This window comes from Momordica charantia (genome assembly GCF_013281855.1).
Source record: "Momordica charantia cultivar OHB3-1 chromosome 3 unlocalized genomic scaffold, Mcharantia_2.0 BLBB01000003.1, whole genome shotgun sequence".
NCBI lineage: Eukaryota > Viridiplantae > Streptophyta > Magnoliopsida > Cucurbitales > Cucurbitaceae > Momordica > Momordica charantia.
The window spans coordinates 5,260,277-5,277,818 of NW_028275161.1; the positions used below are offsets into that span (position 1 = coordinate 5,260,277).

General features: G+C 37.0%; 1 protein-coding gene across 1 annotated transcript; it reads left to right on the forward strand.

Annotated features, from left to right (window-relative positions):
- Window positions 1-16,123: 16,123 nt before the first annotated feature.
- Window positions 16,124-17,542, forward strand: LOC148212225 (uncharacterized). Its single transcript, XM_088122149.1, has 2 exons — window positions 16,124-16,436; window positions 17,424-17,542. The coding sequence occupies exons 1-2, from the start codon at window positions 16,124-16,126 to the stop codon at window positions 17,540-17,542; spliced, it is 432 nt and encodes a 143-aa protein (XP_087978275.1).

A 17,542-nucleotide genomic window follows, 5' to 3' on the forward strand; every position in this document is an offset into this window, starting at 1 on the left:
ACTCCGAATGTGAGAATGCCCTTGATGAAGATGATGTGGCCTATCTCTCACGTAAGTATAAAAATTTCATCAAGAGGAAGAAACAATTCAAGAAGCATTTCTCCAACCAAAAAGAGTCAAAAGGTGAAAAGAGCAAAAATGATGAGGTAATTTGTTATGAATGTAAAAAATCGGGTCATATTAGAACCAATTGTCCTCTTCTTAAATCATCCAAGAAATCCAAGAAGGAAGCAATGAAGGCTACTTGGGATGATAGTGATGAAAGTGGAAGTGAAAGTAAGAATGAAGAAGTGGCCAACTTTTGCTTCATGGCTCATAGTGACAAGGAGGATGAACAAGATGATGAGGTAACTCTTGATCCCCTTTCTTATGATGAGTTGTTTGAAGCTTTTCAGAATATGCAAAATGATTTAGAAAAGCTTGGTTCTAAATATGTTATGCTTAAAAAGAAATACAATGTCTTAACTAGTGAAAATAAGTCTTTACTTGATGATATTGCTTGCTTAAAGAAAAATGAGCTTGATGTTGTAAATATCTCTTGTGATAAGCATGTTCTTGATTGTGATGAGAAAAATGAATTACTTGATAAAATTAGATTTCTTGAGCATGATGGTTGTGAAAAAGATTATTTCATTAAATTGCTTAAGAAAAATGAATCAAATGCTTTAGTGGAACTTGATAAGGCTAAAGATTCTATTAAAAAATTAACAATAGGTGCTCAAAGGTTGGACAAGATTATTGAAGTAGGTAAACCTTATGGTGATAAAAGAGGTTTAGGCTATATTGATGAATGCTCTTCTCCCTCAAGTTCTAAAACTATCTTTGTTAAAGCATCTCCTAATATGCCTAAGCTTGTTGCTCCTAAAGTTGTATCTAAACATACTAAAATTAACTTTGTGCCTATATGTCATTATTGTGGTGTTGAAGGTCATATAAGACCTAAGTGCTTTAAATTAAAATATGCTCAAACTACTAGAAGAAATTTTTCTCAAAGAGCAAAGTTTCATAATGCTCCAAGAAAAATTTTCTCCAAGAAAAGTAAAATGCATAAATTTGTTGTAAAAGATAATTCATTGCATAATGTTGTTTGTTTTTCATGTGGCAAGTATGGACATAAATCTTACTCTTGTTACTTGTCTAAATCTTATGCTTTCAATAAAAATGCAAAACTGAAATGGATCCCCAAGTTTGTTAATGCTAACCTTCTAGGACCCAAACAAGTATGGGTACCAAAGGATCAAATTTAAATTTTTGTGTATGTAGGTTTGTTTGAAAGCTTCCAAGAAAAGTAAGTGGTACTTGGATAGTGGTTGCTCAAGGCACATGACGGGAGACCAATCCAAGTTTGTCACTTTCTCCAAAAAGGATGGAGGTTTTGTAACCTTTGGTGATAACAAGAAAGGTAAAACAATAGGTAAGAGTAGTATAGGTAATGAATCTTCTATTTTGATTGAAGATGTACTTTTGGTTGATGGTTTAAAGCATGACTTACTTAGTATTAGTCAATTGTGTGATATATAAAGGATTTAGAGTTGTGTTTGATAAAAAGAATTGCATCATTGAAAATGCTAGTGATAGAAAAGTTTTATTTGTTGGAAATAGAGATGAAAATGTGTATACTATTGATTTGAATGATTGTCCTATTAGTGATAAATGTTTATCGGTTTTGCATGATGATTCTTGGTTATGGCATAGAAGACTAGGACATGCTAGCATGCACTTAATTTCAAATATTTCCAAGAATTCTTTGGTTAGAGGTCTTCCCAAGTTTAAATTTGAAAAAGATAAAGTTTGTGATGCTTGTCAAATGGGTAAGCAAACCAAGTCTTCTTTCAAATCTAAAAATATGATCTCTACTACAAGACCCCTACAACTATTACACATGGACTTATTTGGCCCTTCTAGTTTTGGAGGGAACTATTATGCCTTTGTGATAGTTGATGATTTTTCAAGATTTACTTGGGTTTTGATGTTAAAACATAAGGATGATGCTTTGAAAAGTTTTTCTAGTTTTGCCAAAAGAGTTCAAAATGAAAAAGGATTTTTGATTTCTAAAATTAGGAGTGATCATGGAGGAGAATTTGATAGTAATGCTTTTGAAAATTTTTGTGAAGAAAATGGATTTTCTCATAACTTCTCCACTCCAAGAACTCCTCAACAAAACGGTGTGGTTGAAAGGAAAAATCGTACTTTGCAAGAATTTGCTAGGTCAATGTTACATGAGTATGGTTTACCTTCTTATTTTTTGGCGGAGGTCGTTAATACCGCTTGTTATGTTTTAAATAGAGTTTTAATTAGACCTCCTTTAGATAAAACTCCTTATGAACTTTGGCATAACAAAATTCCGAATATTGGGTACTTCAAAGTTTTTGGTTGCAAATGTTTCATTTTGAATAACAAAGAAAAGCTTGGAAAATTTGATTCTAAGACGAATGTTGGTATTTTCCTTGGTTATTCCTCTACTAGTAAAGCTTATAGAGTTTGCAATAAAAGAACTTTGATAGTTGAGGAATCTATGCATGTGGTATTTGATGAATCTTGCAATGTTGTTTCTAATGATTCTTTTTGTAGTGATTCTTTAGAAAATTTTTTTGGAGATTTACTTGTTAGTGACAAAAGCAAAGAGATTGCTTCAAGTAAGCAAGAAGTGAGCATCAACGAAAATAAGGTGGACGGTTTTTCATCCATGCCTAAGGAGTGGAAGTATGCTCCATCCCATCCTAAGGATTTAATTCTTGGTGATCCCGAACAAGGTGTGAAAACTCGTTCTTCCCTTAATATGTTTAATAACATTGCTTTTGCCTCTCAAATTGAACCAAAAAATTTTAAAGATGCCGAAAGTGATGAATTTTGGATTTTAGCTATTCAAGAAGAATTAAATCAATTTGAAAGAAACAAAGTTTGGGAATTAGTTCCTAGGCCTTTTAATGCTTCTATAATTGGGACTAAATGGGTCTTTAGAAATAAAATGGATGAATATGGAAATATCATTAGAAATAAAGCTAGACTTGTAGCTCAAGGTTATTGTTAAGAAGAAGGAATAGATTATGAGGAAACTTTTGCACCCGTTGCTAGATTATAAGCCATTAGAATGTTACTTGCTTTTGCTTCTTATAAGAATTTTATTTTATACCAAATGGATGTGAAAAGTGCTTTTTTAAATGGTTATATTATGGAAGAAGTTTATCTGGAACAAGCTCCGGGATTTGAAAGTTTTGATTTTCCAAATCATGTTTTTAAGTTGAAAAAGACTCTTTATGGTTTAAAACAAGCTCCAAGAGCTTGGTATGATAGACTTAGTAATTTTCTTATTGAGAATGGTTTTAAAATGAGTAAAATTGACACTACTCTCTTTATTAAGTCTAAAGAAAATGATATGCTTCTAGTGCAAATATATGTGGATGATATTATTTTTTGTTCTACTAATCCTTCTATGTGTGAGGAATTTTCTAAATGCATGCATAATGAGTTTGAAATGAGTATGATGGGAGAACTTAGCTTCTTCCTTGGACTCCAAATCAAACAACTCAAGGATGGTATCTTCATAAGTCAAGAGAAATACACAAGGGATTTGCTCAAAAGGTTCAAATTCAATGAAGGTAAAATTGCCAAAACTCCTATGAGCACATCCACTAAGCTTGACAAGGATGAGAAAGGTAAATGTGTGGATGTAAAGACTTATCGAGGTATGATTGGCTCTTTACTTTATTTAACCGCTAGTAGACCCGATATTATGTTTAGTGTATGTGTTTGTGCTAGATTTCAATCTTGTCCTAAAGAATCTCATGGCATGCCGTTAAAAGAATTTTTAAATATTTGCTTGGAACTATTGATTTAGGCTTGTGGTATCCTAGAAATGTTGAATTTAATTTGGTAGGATATTCCGATGCGGATTTTGCGGGTAGTTTACTTGACCGAAAGAGTACTAGTGGGACTTGCCAATTTCTTGGTAGTTCCTTAGTTTCTTGGTTTAGTAAAAAGCAAAATTTGGTCGCTTTATCAACTACTGAAGCAGAATATATTGCGGTTGCTAGTTGTTGTGCTCAAATTCTTTGGATGAAACAAACTCTTTGTGATTTTGGAATAAAGTTTGAAAATGTGTCTATATTTTGTGATAATACAAGTCCCATAAATTTGACTAAAAATCTTATACATCATTCTATGACTCAGCATATTGATATTAGGCATCACTTTATAAGAGAACATATGCAAAACGGTCATATTACTCTTGAATTTGTAAGCTCAAATAATCAATTAGCGGATATTTTTACCAAGCCTTTAAATGAAGAATGCTTTTGCAAAATTAGGCTTGAGCTTGATATTATTCGTTGTGATGCATCTTGATTTTGTATTTGTTATTTTTTTAAATGCATATTGATAGGGAAAGCATTTATGTAAAATTGTGTTCATATTTTTAGGGGGAGCTTTTTATGTTATTAATTTTTTTTTTATGATTCCAAAGGGGAAGAAGTTTAAGAAAAATTTGTTCTAAAAATGTTCATGATTTATTGGTTTATTAATCCATGGATGTATCAATTGAGCGGGCGAAATTAATCTTTGAATGATTTTTAAGTAAGTATGATATTTTGGATTTACTATGATGTCTATGAATTTTTCTTTGGAAGTTTGTCATCATAAAAAATGGGGAGATTGTTGGCTTTTTGGCCTTAATCTCAAATTAATTAATTTTAATTAATTAATTAATTAATGTTTTGATGATAACAAACTTAATTTTATTTATTGACATTTTTTGTATTTTAAAGTGTTCACAGTGTAGAGCTCGTTACAACGATTCCAACGACTGTTAGATCATCCAAATCGGAGCTCAAACAGAGAAGTTACGATCGAAACAAATTGGAAGGAAAAATACCCGAGAAGATGACGTGGACAGTTCGTAAGCTGACAAGTGACAAGCTTCTTTTTAAAGTATATATATATATATATTGAAAAAGAAAAGAAAAAGATTAAAAAAATAAAAATAAAAAAAAATTCAAAAAGAAAAAGTCAAAAGTTACCGTTGGTAACTTTGTTAAAAAAAAAAAAGTCACTTCACATTAAATGCTGTCAGTTTAAAAAAAAAAATTTTGAAAAGTTACCGTTTTCTCACATACATACATATATATATATATATATATATATATATTATTATATATAATTAAAATAACTTGTCACATCACTTTTTATATATATATATTTTTTATTTTATTATCATTATTATATATATATTATTCTTCATTTATTTTTTTTCAAAATTATCTCAACCCTTCATTCTTAATGATTAAGATCTAATGGTTTAAAATTAAACTTGATTTTTTTTACCATTTTCTTTCCTCTATTTAAACTAAACTTCTCATTTAAAATTATACAACAATTATCTTATTCTCAATCCTCCATAACTTCAAAATTTTCATTTTGCTAATCTCTCCAAGTTCTCAATTTTTCTTTCCATCTTATTTGTGAGAGAAATTTTATTGTTGTGAGGATTGAAATTTTTGTGAGCTCAAATTTGTATATTTACTCTATTTGAGAGTTTGTGAGTGTGTGTTTCAAAATCTTCAACTCATTGTAACGGTGTGATCCTCACCGTGGAGAGGATCGTCTCTGCTCTTGTGAAGAGCAGTGTACCGGTTTGACTCCTACCGTGGAAAGAGTCAGAATTTCAATTTACAACCCAAGAGGTGCTTGGGAAGTGGAGTAGGACAGTTGTGCCGAACCACTATAAAAATTCCCGGTGTCAAACTTCTCTAACCCTCTCTCTTATTTATTTTTGCAATTAATCTTAGAATTGGATTGTTTGCTTTAAATTTCTCTTGTTTGCCTTAGAATTTATTTTATCTTACTTTGCTAAAATTACATATCTTAAAAAGTGTATTATTTTTGTTTAAATTGGGCCCATTTATTAAAAAATTTATATTTTGTTAATTAAACCCTATTCACCCCCCTCTAGGGTTGTCATACCGATCCAACAATAACACCACTTGATCTTCCTTGTTATGTCTCTCAGTCGAGAATCCAAATTATGGGATGAATTAATTTAATTAATTTAAATCAGATAACAATGTATTAATTTAATTCATTTAACTAATTAAATTAATAATTATTAATCTAATTAATACCTATTTAATTTAATTACTAATTACTAATTAAATAAATAATTAATTAACAACTAATTATTTATCTTTTAATTAAATATCACATATTTAATTAAAACTATATATTTGAATCATATTCAAATGTATCTTTCTTGTATAACCAATAGCTTTAATATGAATCTAATTCATATTAATTATTTGAATCATATTCAAATATTTCTCTCGTAACATGTAGTTTAGTTATTGAATCTTTATTTAAAAATAAACTATATATATAATGTATCATTATATACATTATATATTCCTTTATAAATAATTTAAACATTTCAAATTCTCTCAAAATCTTTATCCTCGTTTTACCTGTTGTGAACTAGCAAGGGGACTTAATAGACATAAAGATCAGAAGGTCCAACGATACGAGATTAATCAGTCAAACTCATTAACCGAGTTAATTAGCATTCATTAACTACAGGTCACTCCACTAAAGACCCACTGCTGCACTCTTCTAACAGCATAATATTTTTGTATCCACGGATATACGACCATTAACGGCAAGTCAATCCTTCACGAGTGCTCGTAACTCTAGTTTGGTCAAATTATCGTTTTAGCCATAAGTTACATCTTGCTCCTTAAATACCACTGCTCCTCTAATGAACAACCCAGTTTTGGTCCGACCAATAATCGGAAGTCCCTCTAGGGCCAGTGAGAGGGTGGGACATCTTGTTTAAGTCTCGGAGTCAGCACTAAAGGGAACATTCATCTACTCCCATAAATTTGGGGATGAGTGAATTCCATCTTGTGAAATTATGTTTCTAGCGCCTTACTTAGTTTCGTCCCCAAAATGGTAGGAATATTGAGTCGACGACTGGGGCCACTCTCACCCATGCAAATCAAAGGACAAGCCCTGATAGGCAGGAGTCTATAACTCATTCAGGATTGAGATCGAGTTACCTGGTCATCCTATTGAAATATTAATCTATTAGCTAACGGTATTATAGCTAAAGATTAATTATTTCGCGGTCCGGTCTTATACAAACTCATTATATAGGATACCCTCACTTGCATGTCTCAACGCAAATGACATGGATCAAGTTATTTGTAACTATTACAAAGTGGGTCGTATCCATAGTGTTACAGGATAAGGTACCTAACCTTATCCATATACTATAGACCATTTAGGTTACTGATTACGCTTGTTTACATGCGTAAAAAGAAGGTTTTAGATGCTGTTTTTACTATGTTTCAGCTTTGTTTCGGATTTTTCTCGATCGTTTGAGTTCCAATTGATGCAAAATTCATATATTATGGTTTGTGGTTGGCTTATATTGTATTTATGACATTTTAGGACCATTTGGGAGTGCAAATTAATCAAAAGAAGCAAAAAGACGGAAAAACCTTCATGGGAGGCGCCAGGCGCCTGCGTGCCTGCAGAAAAACTGGTTTTCTTCCAACTTTGCCCTTAATGAAACGCGTCTTCCAATGCGTTTTGGTGGTTCCAACCGATGCATACGTGTAGAAGAAGTGTTCCACTATCAGTTTGAGCACGATTTGGTCAGTCAAAAGAGTTGGAAATGGGTGATTCACCATCGTTTTAGGACCTACCTAACCAAGTCTGCACTGCTATAAATTCCAGCAACTTCTCCACCATATTCATCAAGCCTTGCTTCCTTCTCTTGATCATTTTTAGTGTTTCTTTGTTGCTTTCTAAGTACTTTTGAGTTTCTTTCATTAGTTGCTTTTGATTTTTAAATCCCGAGTACTTTACATTCCTTTATTGAGCTTTGTTTTGTTTCCATTTGTACTTAGTTATTTTCTACTTATTCAAATATATAAAAATCTAGCACTTTGCTTATCTTCCCTTTGCCTTTACTTTATTTTTAGTTAAGAGAGTTGTGTTTTTGGAGGAAAGAGCACGTGACACTCCCCCTTGCTTGAAAGAGAAGGGCGAAGCTCTCAACCCCGATAAAAACTCTCCGTTAGTTAACTTTTGTTTTTCACACATGCATTCCAATTTCAACCATTTTACTTGCTGTATTTTCTTCAATATGTCTTTCTAAATTCCCATCTCTAGCCCGGTTATGGATAGTTAGCCTTTTATGTCTAAAAAGGGTTGCTAAGAAGTAGTGTTTTTGCTTTCCATTCATTGCTCAACATGTTTTCCCAAAAAGTTAGGATTTAGAGAAGGCCACTGTAAGTCTTAACAAGTCAATACTGAAAAGATTGCTTATTTGCATTGTTGAGTGGTTAACCCAAGGAGAGGAGCGCCTTAGACATAAGGGTTCCGCTTAAGTAGCCTAGACATAGGACCTTAACCCGAGGTTGCGACTATTTCCATCCTAAAACTAAGATATATCTCATAATAGACATATTAGGGAATGTCTTAGGACTTTGAACTTGCTTAGACATAAGTCAAGTGAGAAGCGTAGTCGTTGGTTTCTAAAGTAAAATGCATATTGTCCTTAGCATGTCCTTGATTCTTTGTTGGCTAACTTGAAGTAATTCGGGCTAGGTTTTACCATTATAAGTCCAAATCCCAAATCCAAAACCATTATTTGTGACCACTTCCCATTTTACAAGAATCACTCATTTCAACATTCACTATTCTTTAAAACTTTAGAGTTTGGAAATTATTTAGAAGTCCTTGAGGATCGATACTTGGATACTCCATCCATTTTATATTACTCTGACAGGTGTGCGCTTGCATCTATATAATTGTTACCACGCTTAGTGCGTGCATTCAGCATAAACGCCCAGTCAGTTACTACTGGAACATTATCCACCTGTATATCGAATGTATACTGTATATCAAATATATATGCTGTATATTGTATATTTGTTATATATTGTTCCAGTTACATGACATAACCTTGGATGCTAGTTTATTGGATTTGAGTTAATGCAATTGTAAAAGAAACATCAATAACAACTTTATTGAATAAATATTTGTTTTATGTTTACAAACACGAGTTTAGGGCATAAAAATCCAACAGACAGGGAAGTGCCCATATAGGCAACCTTCAAGGACAAGTCAACCTCGAACCTTCTAAGGTGGATTACTTAGCCAATTACTCTCCATTTTACCCATGTTAAGGTTCCATCTGCTCCAGGACCAACATGCCGAGTCCGACATGTCCTTTCTACTATCCCACATGAATAACCGCCGGTCGGGAGGTCTGTCAGATCCCTAACCTATAAATAGAGGGCACCATTTTGACACTAGGTATCAAATTTCTCCTCGAACTTACTATTGAGTCCAAGCTATTTTACTGACTTGAGCATTGGAGAGTTTACCCTCTTGTGTAGGTCATTCTTTAGCATTCTGATTTAGCAAGGCATACGTGTCCGACCTTGATCGGGTCGGACCTCATCCCATTTTTTCCATAAACTTTTAGCGTCGTCTGTGGGAAACGACATTTAAGTCATTTCTACTACCGAGTATCCGAAATGGTACACCCAGCAACTTCTGTTGATTGGACGACCAACCATCCTAGTCGCCAAGTTAACAATGGAGATCCAAATCCTCAGCGTGAGACGAATGCCAAAAACGCTGAGGATCAAGTATAGGGAGACTGTGGGCTTGATCAGCCCCATAGATCCGCTCGTAATGCCAACCCACCCCTTTCTCCAACTAATCCATGACAGAGCAAGACCAACCGAGGTCGAGGTGAAACCTCCATAAAGACAGCGCAGAAACCTTCCCAGCCTGCCGTAGACCCTGTGGTTCTAACTACCCTCCAACTCGAACTAGACGACGTGCACACCTGAGTGCCCATAATGGAGGAAATGTACAACAACATGTTGCGGGCAAACTGTATGGGATCTTAATCTCGAGTCCCTGTATAGGAGGACAAACAACACATTAAAGGCGATACCAGGGGTTCTCCTTTGCACCAAGAGAATAATGATGAGCACCCAGCTGATGATGGAGGTGCTGATTACAATCGTCAGGATGGCGACCTGAAAAAAGTACTAACCGACAAGAAGAGGAACTCCGCCATACAAGGTGCTGACGTCTCCCCTTTTTGCACGCAGAAGTACTCCAACGAGAAAGCTCAATCTCGACCTACAGTCAACTGAGGACAAAATTTATCAATCAATTCCCTACTCCGCATTGTGACAAAAAGACAGCCACCCACCTCGCCACCAATTCATTGGAGGTTGGAATAGGAGTCGACCTGTGACCTACCTACCTTACTGTAAAACAAAAATTAACGGGGAGCCTTGGAGAATATATGGTCTCTTCAACGAGGAAAAATTACTAGTCAAAGATCTTACTGACGAAATTTCACTACTTGCTTTCATATCTGGTGTAAGAGATGAATAACTATTGTTCTTCCTTGGAAAAAGAGCCCCAACAACTTTCTTAGAAGCATTGAGTCGAGCTCAAAAATCTATGAGCGTAGAAGAGCCTATTCCATTCAAAAGAGGATCTTGACAGAACTCAAGACCGATCAGATCAACGAGACCCTCTAGAGAAATATAGTCCAACAACAGTTCCGTTTAAGTAAGAATAAGAAGAGAGCAATGAGTATCGCAAGAATGCTACTACACCCCCTCAAGAGGACGCATGACAGCCTGACAAACACACATTACAGGACAATATCTAATTTCTCTCCTTTTTGCCTAGTTAATTGTTGAATAAGTTTAAGTCTAATTATTTGATAATTGCTTATATAGATTATTGTTTGCTTTATTTCAAATTATGTTTGATCCTATGTTTCAGAGAATATTTATTTGCTTTTGATTAATTCTAGCATGTGAAGTTTAATTAATTATTTATTACTTGAGCATTTATCTTTTATTCTAAATAAAAAATCCTTAACTGGGGGCATGGATAAGTTAATCAACAACTAGTCAAAGAACCCGAATTGGGACAAACCTAGAAGCAGGCTAATAAGCTAAAAATTCAGTCAGTGAAATCGGGGAAGGGAATCCCAAAGGTGCTAAAAGGCATGCGTACAGGCCTAGCAAGGTTAAAACATAAAGCAGTCATGCCAAACCAAACAACGAAACCTAGGGTATAAACCATTTTGCAAAAGCCAAAATAAGTTAGAAACCCAAGGGTGTTAATTAAACTTAGGGTATGATGTCTGTACTACACAAGTTCAAAGTTGACCTACCCAATTTACTTCTCCAAGGCTGATATGAAAGGTGTCCATCTCCCTCATACTGACACCTTAGTGATCTCTCCCATGATTGATCATGTTTAGGCTAGAAAAGTGCTCATCGATAGAGGAGCATCTGCCAATATTTTGTCCCTGACAACCTACACTGCTTTGGGTTGGACAAGGGCGCTGACAGCTCTGGTCGGATTTGCAGGGGAGAAAGTGACGCCTGAAGAATGCATTGACGTCCCAGTAACTATTGGGCAGGGTGATACCCAAGTCACCAGAATAGCCGAGTTCGTGGTCGTCGATGGAAGATCAGCCTACAATGCCATATTTGGCCGACCTTTGATCCATGCACTCCCAGCCATACCATCAACGGTTCACCAAGCCCTAAAGTACCTAACACCTAACAGGGTTGGCATAGTTCAAGGTGAACAAAAAACCTCAAGGGAGTGCTATGATGTAGCACTCAAAGGGTTATTGATCTGCACTATAAGAGAAGCCGACCTGATCAAAAACTCTTCCTCAGTAGAGCACGTTGTGCCAATTGAAGAAATTTAGCTCGTTTCCTTGCTAAGTTCCGAGAAACATGTCAACATAGGCACCAAGTTGGGGGCCACTGATAGGGAAGAGCTCATAAATTTCTTAAGGGCCAACTAACATGTTTTCTCGTGGTCTCATGAGGACATGTTGGGTATCGACCCAAAGGTGATGGTACACTGCCTCAACATCGACCCATGATTCCAACCAGTTAAGTAGAAAATAAGACCTGTAAATGAAGAGATGAGTGATGTAATTGTTGATGAACTTAACAAATTGCTAAAAGCTGAATATATAAAAGAAGTTATGTATCCCGAGTGGCTTTCTAATACAGTCTTAGTTAAAAAATCTAGCAGAAAATGGAAAATATGTGTAGACTTCATCAATCTTAACAAGGCATGCCCCAAAGGTTGCTTCCCACTTCCAAGTATCAACCAGCTCGTAGATGCCGCGGCCAGGCACGAGCTCTTATGTTTATGGATGCCTACTCCGGGTACAACCAGATTAAAGTGCACGAACTTGACCAAGGCCTATATTGCTACAAAGTTATGTCATTTGGCCTAAAGAATGCAAGCGCAACTTATCAAATGATGGTCAATAAAATGTTTGCCAACTAGATCGGACACAATATGGAGCTATATGTGGACGACATGCTGGTTAAGAGCAAACGGTTCAGATCACACCTGGCCTACCTGACTAAAACATTTAAAGTGCTGCGCAAATACCAGATGAAACTTAATACAACCAAATATGCATTTGGTGTTTTTCCAGGAAAATTCCTTGGCTTTATGGTGAATAATCAAAGAATAGAAGCTAACCTAGAGAAGATTTGAGTCGTGCTTGAGATATAGGCAGCTAAAAACCTTAAACAACTGTAATGCTTAATGGGAGGATTGCACCTCTCAACAGATTTCTCTCCAGATCAATAGACAAGTGTAACGCCCCGCGTTACTCAGGTTAGCTTGCCCCGAGTTCCGGGAAATTTTATAACAAAATGGATTTTATTTATTGATTTATTTCATTTTTTTATTTTATTTGATTCATCAGTGATCTTTATTTAATTTAAGTGTGGCATCTCGGCTAGTGTGTATTGTTACAGATTTAGTGGTGAGTTAGTAGCGTGTAGTATTTATTAAGTTATGTTTATTACGGATTCCGCTATGTGACACTTGCTCTGGACCATTGGATCAACTACGAAATTATATTATTGGTTTTGTTAACAAGGAGTGATTGGGTAAATGGGCCTTAAACAAAAGAAACTAGCCCAAGTGGGTTTATGTTGCAAAACAAAAGGAAAAGGGGAATTAAAACAAAACAACCCTAGCCCATCTTGTTCTCCTTCCTCGTCTTCTTCCACCCTTCCCTTTCGTTTGAAGCCGCCAGTCCCCCCCCCCATCCGGATTTCTTTCTCCGACGAAGCAGTACCGACGACGGGACTGTAGCAGGCGCGGGCGTCGGCATCAGCAGGTGTGGCATCGGGCAGCAGCAGCGCGGCGTTGGGCAGCGGCTGACGGCGGCAGCGCGCGACGGGCAGCAGAGCGTGCGACGGGCAGCGGCGCGTGGCGTTGGGCAGCGGCAGACGGCGGTAGCGTGCGACGGGCAGCAGCGGCGTGCGACGGGCAGCGGCGGCGCGTGACGTTCGGGCTGCTGTGCAGGCAACATCGATACACGTGAGGCTGTTTTCGCGGCGTCCCTTCTCCGATCCAACGAGCCTAACAACCTCGAATAGCTTAGATGCGTGAAACCCGGTAACTTTTCTTTGACCCACATTTGTTCGAAGTTAGATTTGGATTACCCACATCCAAACGAAATCGATTTGGAATAGCCACACCTAAGCGAAGTTGTTTTGTAGTAACGGACATCAAAACGAAGCCATTGGAGGTCGTTTTGAGCACTTTTCGCTGCTGCAAAAACGTGGACAGCAGTGTTTTGGTGGTGTTCGGCGATTGTCTTCATCCGTTTGAAGCCCGATTTACGCTACCCACACCTTTGCAAGCTAGATCTAATTTACCCACACCTATACGAAGTCGTTTTGCGGTAATGAGCCTTTTGAACCCTCGTAGAGTCGTTTTTCGAAGGCTGAACAGTACATTTAAATTGCTGTATTTTTATGTTTTTGGTGCTTAGGTGTGAGATCGACGCAAACTTAAAGATGTGGTTGTGTAAGTAGCACCAGGGGGCGAGTGCGTGCGTTAATTAGCGCTAACGGAATGGTTTTGATGATGTTTTCTTGTTAAAATAATTTAATTGAGCACGTACGGATTGTTAGTTTTGATTGTTGCCGTCTTTCTATTATCGAACACTTCTGAGGAAACATGCTTCCTGTTTTTTTTTTATTGTTGTAGGTGACTAGTAGGTTTTGAATGGTTGTAGTTAGAAGTAACTGGCTCATGACGTTTTGCAAATGTGATGTAAATGAAATGCTCGCGTTGTTAAACTGATAATTTAGTTTATATTGTTCTGGTTGTGAGTTGTGGATGTATTTTGTTTATTACGAGGAAAAGCATGCTTGTGAACGGTGCAGTGATTTAGAATGTGGGAAACTTACCTGTAGGTGGTCATGAGAGGGTTAGTAAAGTGGTGAAGGATGAAGGGAAAGGGACGGGTTGATAGTCCGTTAACTATGGGTTCTGACCTGAAAATGCATATAAATCGCTTGGAGGTTCAAAGCCTTGAGTAGTGGCCTTTGGAATAAATGACAAGGCCGAACGTCAAATTTCTATAAACGAGTATTGGGGTCTTGGGGATAAATGTCAAGGACCAATACGCTGGGAAGTCACCGGTACCTTGGGGATAAACGGCAATGACCGATGCACAGTTCAGGCCTTGGGAATAAATGGCAAGGCCGAACGTCAAGCTTCTGTAGAGGAGTATTGAGGCCTTGGGGATAAATATCAAGGGCCAATGTGACTCGAGGAGTTAGGCTTGAGGGATAAAAGTAGAGTGGTGCTTGCGAAGTAGTGGTGCTAGGCCTTGGGAATAAATGGCAAGGTCGAACATCAAGTACTGTAAAAAGAGAGGGCACGGTAACTTGGGAATAAATGTCAAGAGCCGTCATGCCTCGAGAAGTTAAGCGGGGAGTAACACAGGGGGGGTGCAGAGGAAGGTTTAGTACTATGAGACAAGGGCTAGTGAATCATGGGTTGTGGTCTTGGTAGTTTCGACGCTTGGTTGTTGTATGTAAATGTCAAGTTATTTGTTCGCTATCTCTCACTGCTGATTTGATTGCCTTGCTATTGTTTTGTTCTTTATGTCGTGACTGTGAGCATGATTTTTGTGCTAGTTAGGAAGTGCTACTTACGGAGTACCTTATGTACTCACCCCCCCCCCTTTGTACCCTTATATGTTTTCAGGTGTGAACAGGGTCGACCGCGGTGATGACGTGGAGAGGGCTTGACCGAGGAAGGATCACTAGCTTAGTTAGTGAGGATAAAGGGAAGGGTCGTTGGGTACGAGTAGCATTGAGATTTATGTTATTGCTAGGTGTGAACCGCGGAGGAAATTTTGTATTCTTTAGAACTACTTTATTTGTTATGGATGTTGCTGGTAAACGCGTCGCTGTTGTCGTTGGAGTTTAGGTGTACGGTTGTTTTTATTTATTTAAGAATTTTTGCCACTGAGGAGAATATGAGATGTTGTTGTTTTTAAATTGCCCACGGAGGGTCAAGTCCTGACAGTTTATGACATTTATATTTCTGATAGAACGTATGGGAGTCGAAGCTTTATTTCATTTAAATTATTTTCCCAGGGAGTTGCTTATCTCGTGTTTAGAGTTAAGGTTAGCCAGGTGAATTATTTAGCGTTGCCTAGGATGTTATATAAAATCCTGGGGCGTTACAACAAGTGTCTTTCCTTCTTTAACGTGTTGCATAAGAAGGAGCCATTCGAATGGATGCCGTAGTGCGAGGAGGCTCTTAACAACTCAAGTTTTACCTCTGCTCGGCTCAGTTGTTGGCAAACCCATTGTCTAGCAACAAGTTACAGTTATATCTTGCCGTGTCAGACAACGTTATCTACTCGGCCCTGATTAAGCAGGATGATGTGCACCAGAGTCCAGTTTATTACACAAGCAAAGCCATGACCGAGACCGAGACCAGGTATCCCCAAATGGAGAAATTGGTTCTCGCCTTAGTCATAGTTGTCCAACGACTCGTGTCTTACTTTCAGGCTCATATTGTGACCGTGCTCACCAACTTGTAGTTGAAGCAAGTCTTCCATAAGCCAGAGACTTCCACCGGATTGATGAAATGGGCAGTGTAGCGAAGTGAGTACGACATACAGTTCGAACCACGAACTGCCATGAAGGGACAGGTCGTGGCTGGCTTTATAACTGAGCTCACACCTTCGGTGAGCTCAGACTTAGAATCTGACCTCTAGTGGGCCATGTTTGTCGATGGATCCTCTAACGACAAAGGGTGTGGTGCAGGCGTGCTTTTGCTTGCACCAGACAGTATTCGCTTTGAGTATTCCCTACACTTCAATTTTCACAGCTCCAACAATGAGGCCGAGTACAAGGCACTATTGGCCGGACTGCGCATGGCCAAAGGACTTGGAGCAAATTGTATCCAAGTGTATAGTGATTCGCAAGTGATAGTGAATCAAATCAAGGAAGAATACCAAGCAAAAGACTCTCGCATAGAGAAGTACTTTAGCAAAGTTAGGACGCACCTCGCCCAATTCAAGACTTATGACACCAGTTAGATTTCAAGGTCAGAAAACGTGAACTCGAACGCCCTTGCCAAAGACGTAAGTAGGAGGCAATGTGATTTCAAATTTATTTCCAACTTTTGTTTATCTGTTTAAACAATCTTCTTATTCTCTCAAATCACACACAATAACAATTCTCTCTACATTTATCTCCCAATTTTTTCATTGTTCTTCATCTTCCAAAGCTTCAATGTGTTCTAATTTATTATGAGAGATTTATTTTGAGAGAGATCATTGAGCTTCCAATTTTATTATCTTAGCCATTTGAGGGTTTTATTTTATAAGAATTTTTCTTACAAATTTTGTGAGTTGAATTTGTATATCTGCTTTTTGAGATAGCTTTTGAGATTATATTTCAATTTAAAATCCTATTGTAAGGGCTGCTCTTGAGCCCAAAAAAGAGCATTGTAACGGTTTGATCTTGAAACGTGCAAGGGATCAAAGCTCATTCGTGCTCCTGGAAAACGAACATTGTACCGGTTGGACTCTAAGCTGTGGAAAGAGTCGGGTCCTTGAATCAAATACCTAAGAGGCGCTTGAGTAGTTTGCCGAACCACTATAAATTTCAGATGTCATTTTCTCTAACCCTTTCCTATTTAATTTTTACAATTAATTTTCTTTATCATAATTTGCATAAAATTAATTGCTATAATTTGTTATTCATATTAATGTTCAATATTTACATTTGAATTATTTGGATGGTAAAATTAATTCGGGTGCTCAAAGTGTTATTTATAATTGTTGGTTTTTTTATGTTGGATACAAAATAACAAATGGACCAAAAGCCCAAAACCTAATTTTTAGGTTTCTGCTGCACAGTTATATATATATATATATATAATATATATATATATATATATAGAATACTTCAATGTGTTTTGTGTGAGGCGTGTGGCCGTAAAAACAAAAGGGAGCAGCCGTGAGAGAAGAAAAGGTGCAGTGAGTTATGTGCTGTAATTTTGGGTGATTTTTGCAGCAGTTTCAGAGACGGCGGCTCAGGCATTGGTAGAGGCTTTGAGCAGATCAAGATCGACATTATTGGGGTATTTGTATCTTGATTCTTGTGAGTTTTTCATTCCTATTCCTGAGTATTAA

Excerpts from the sequence above, each read along its gene's own strand:
- LOC148212225 (XM_088122149.1), top strand. The coding sequence starts at position 16,124 with ATGTTTGTCGATGGATCCTCTAACGACAAAGGGTGTGGTGCAGGCGTG. Across the intron at positions 16,437-17,423 it reads ATTCAAGACTTATGACACCA|CAGTTTCAGAGACGGCGGCT; the intron begins GTTAGATTTCAA and ends TGATTTTTGCAG.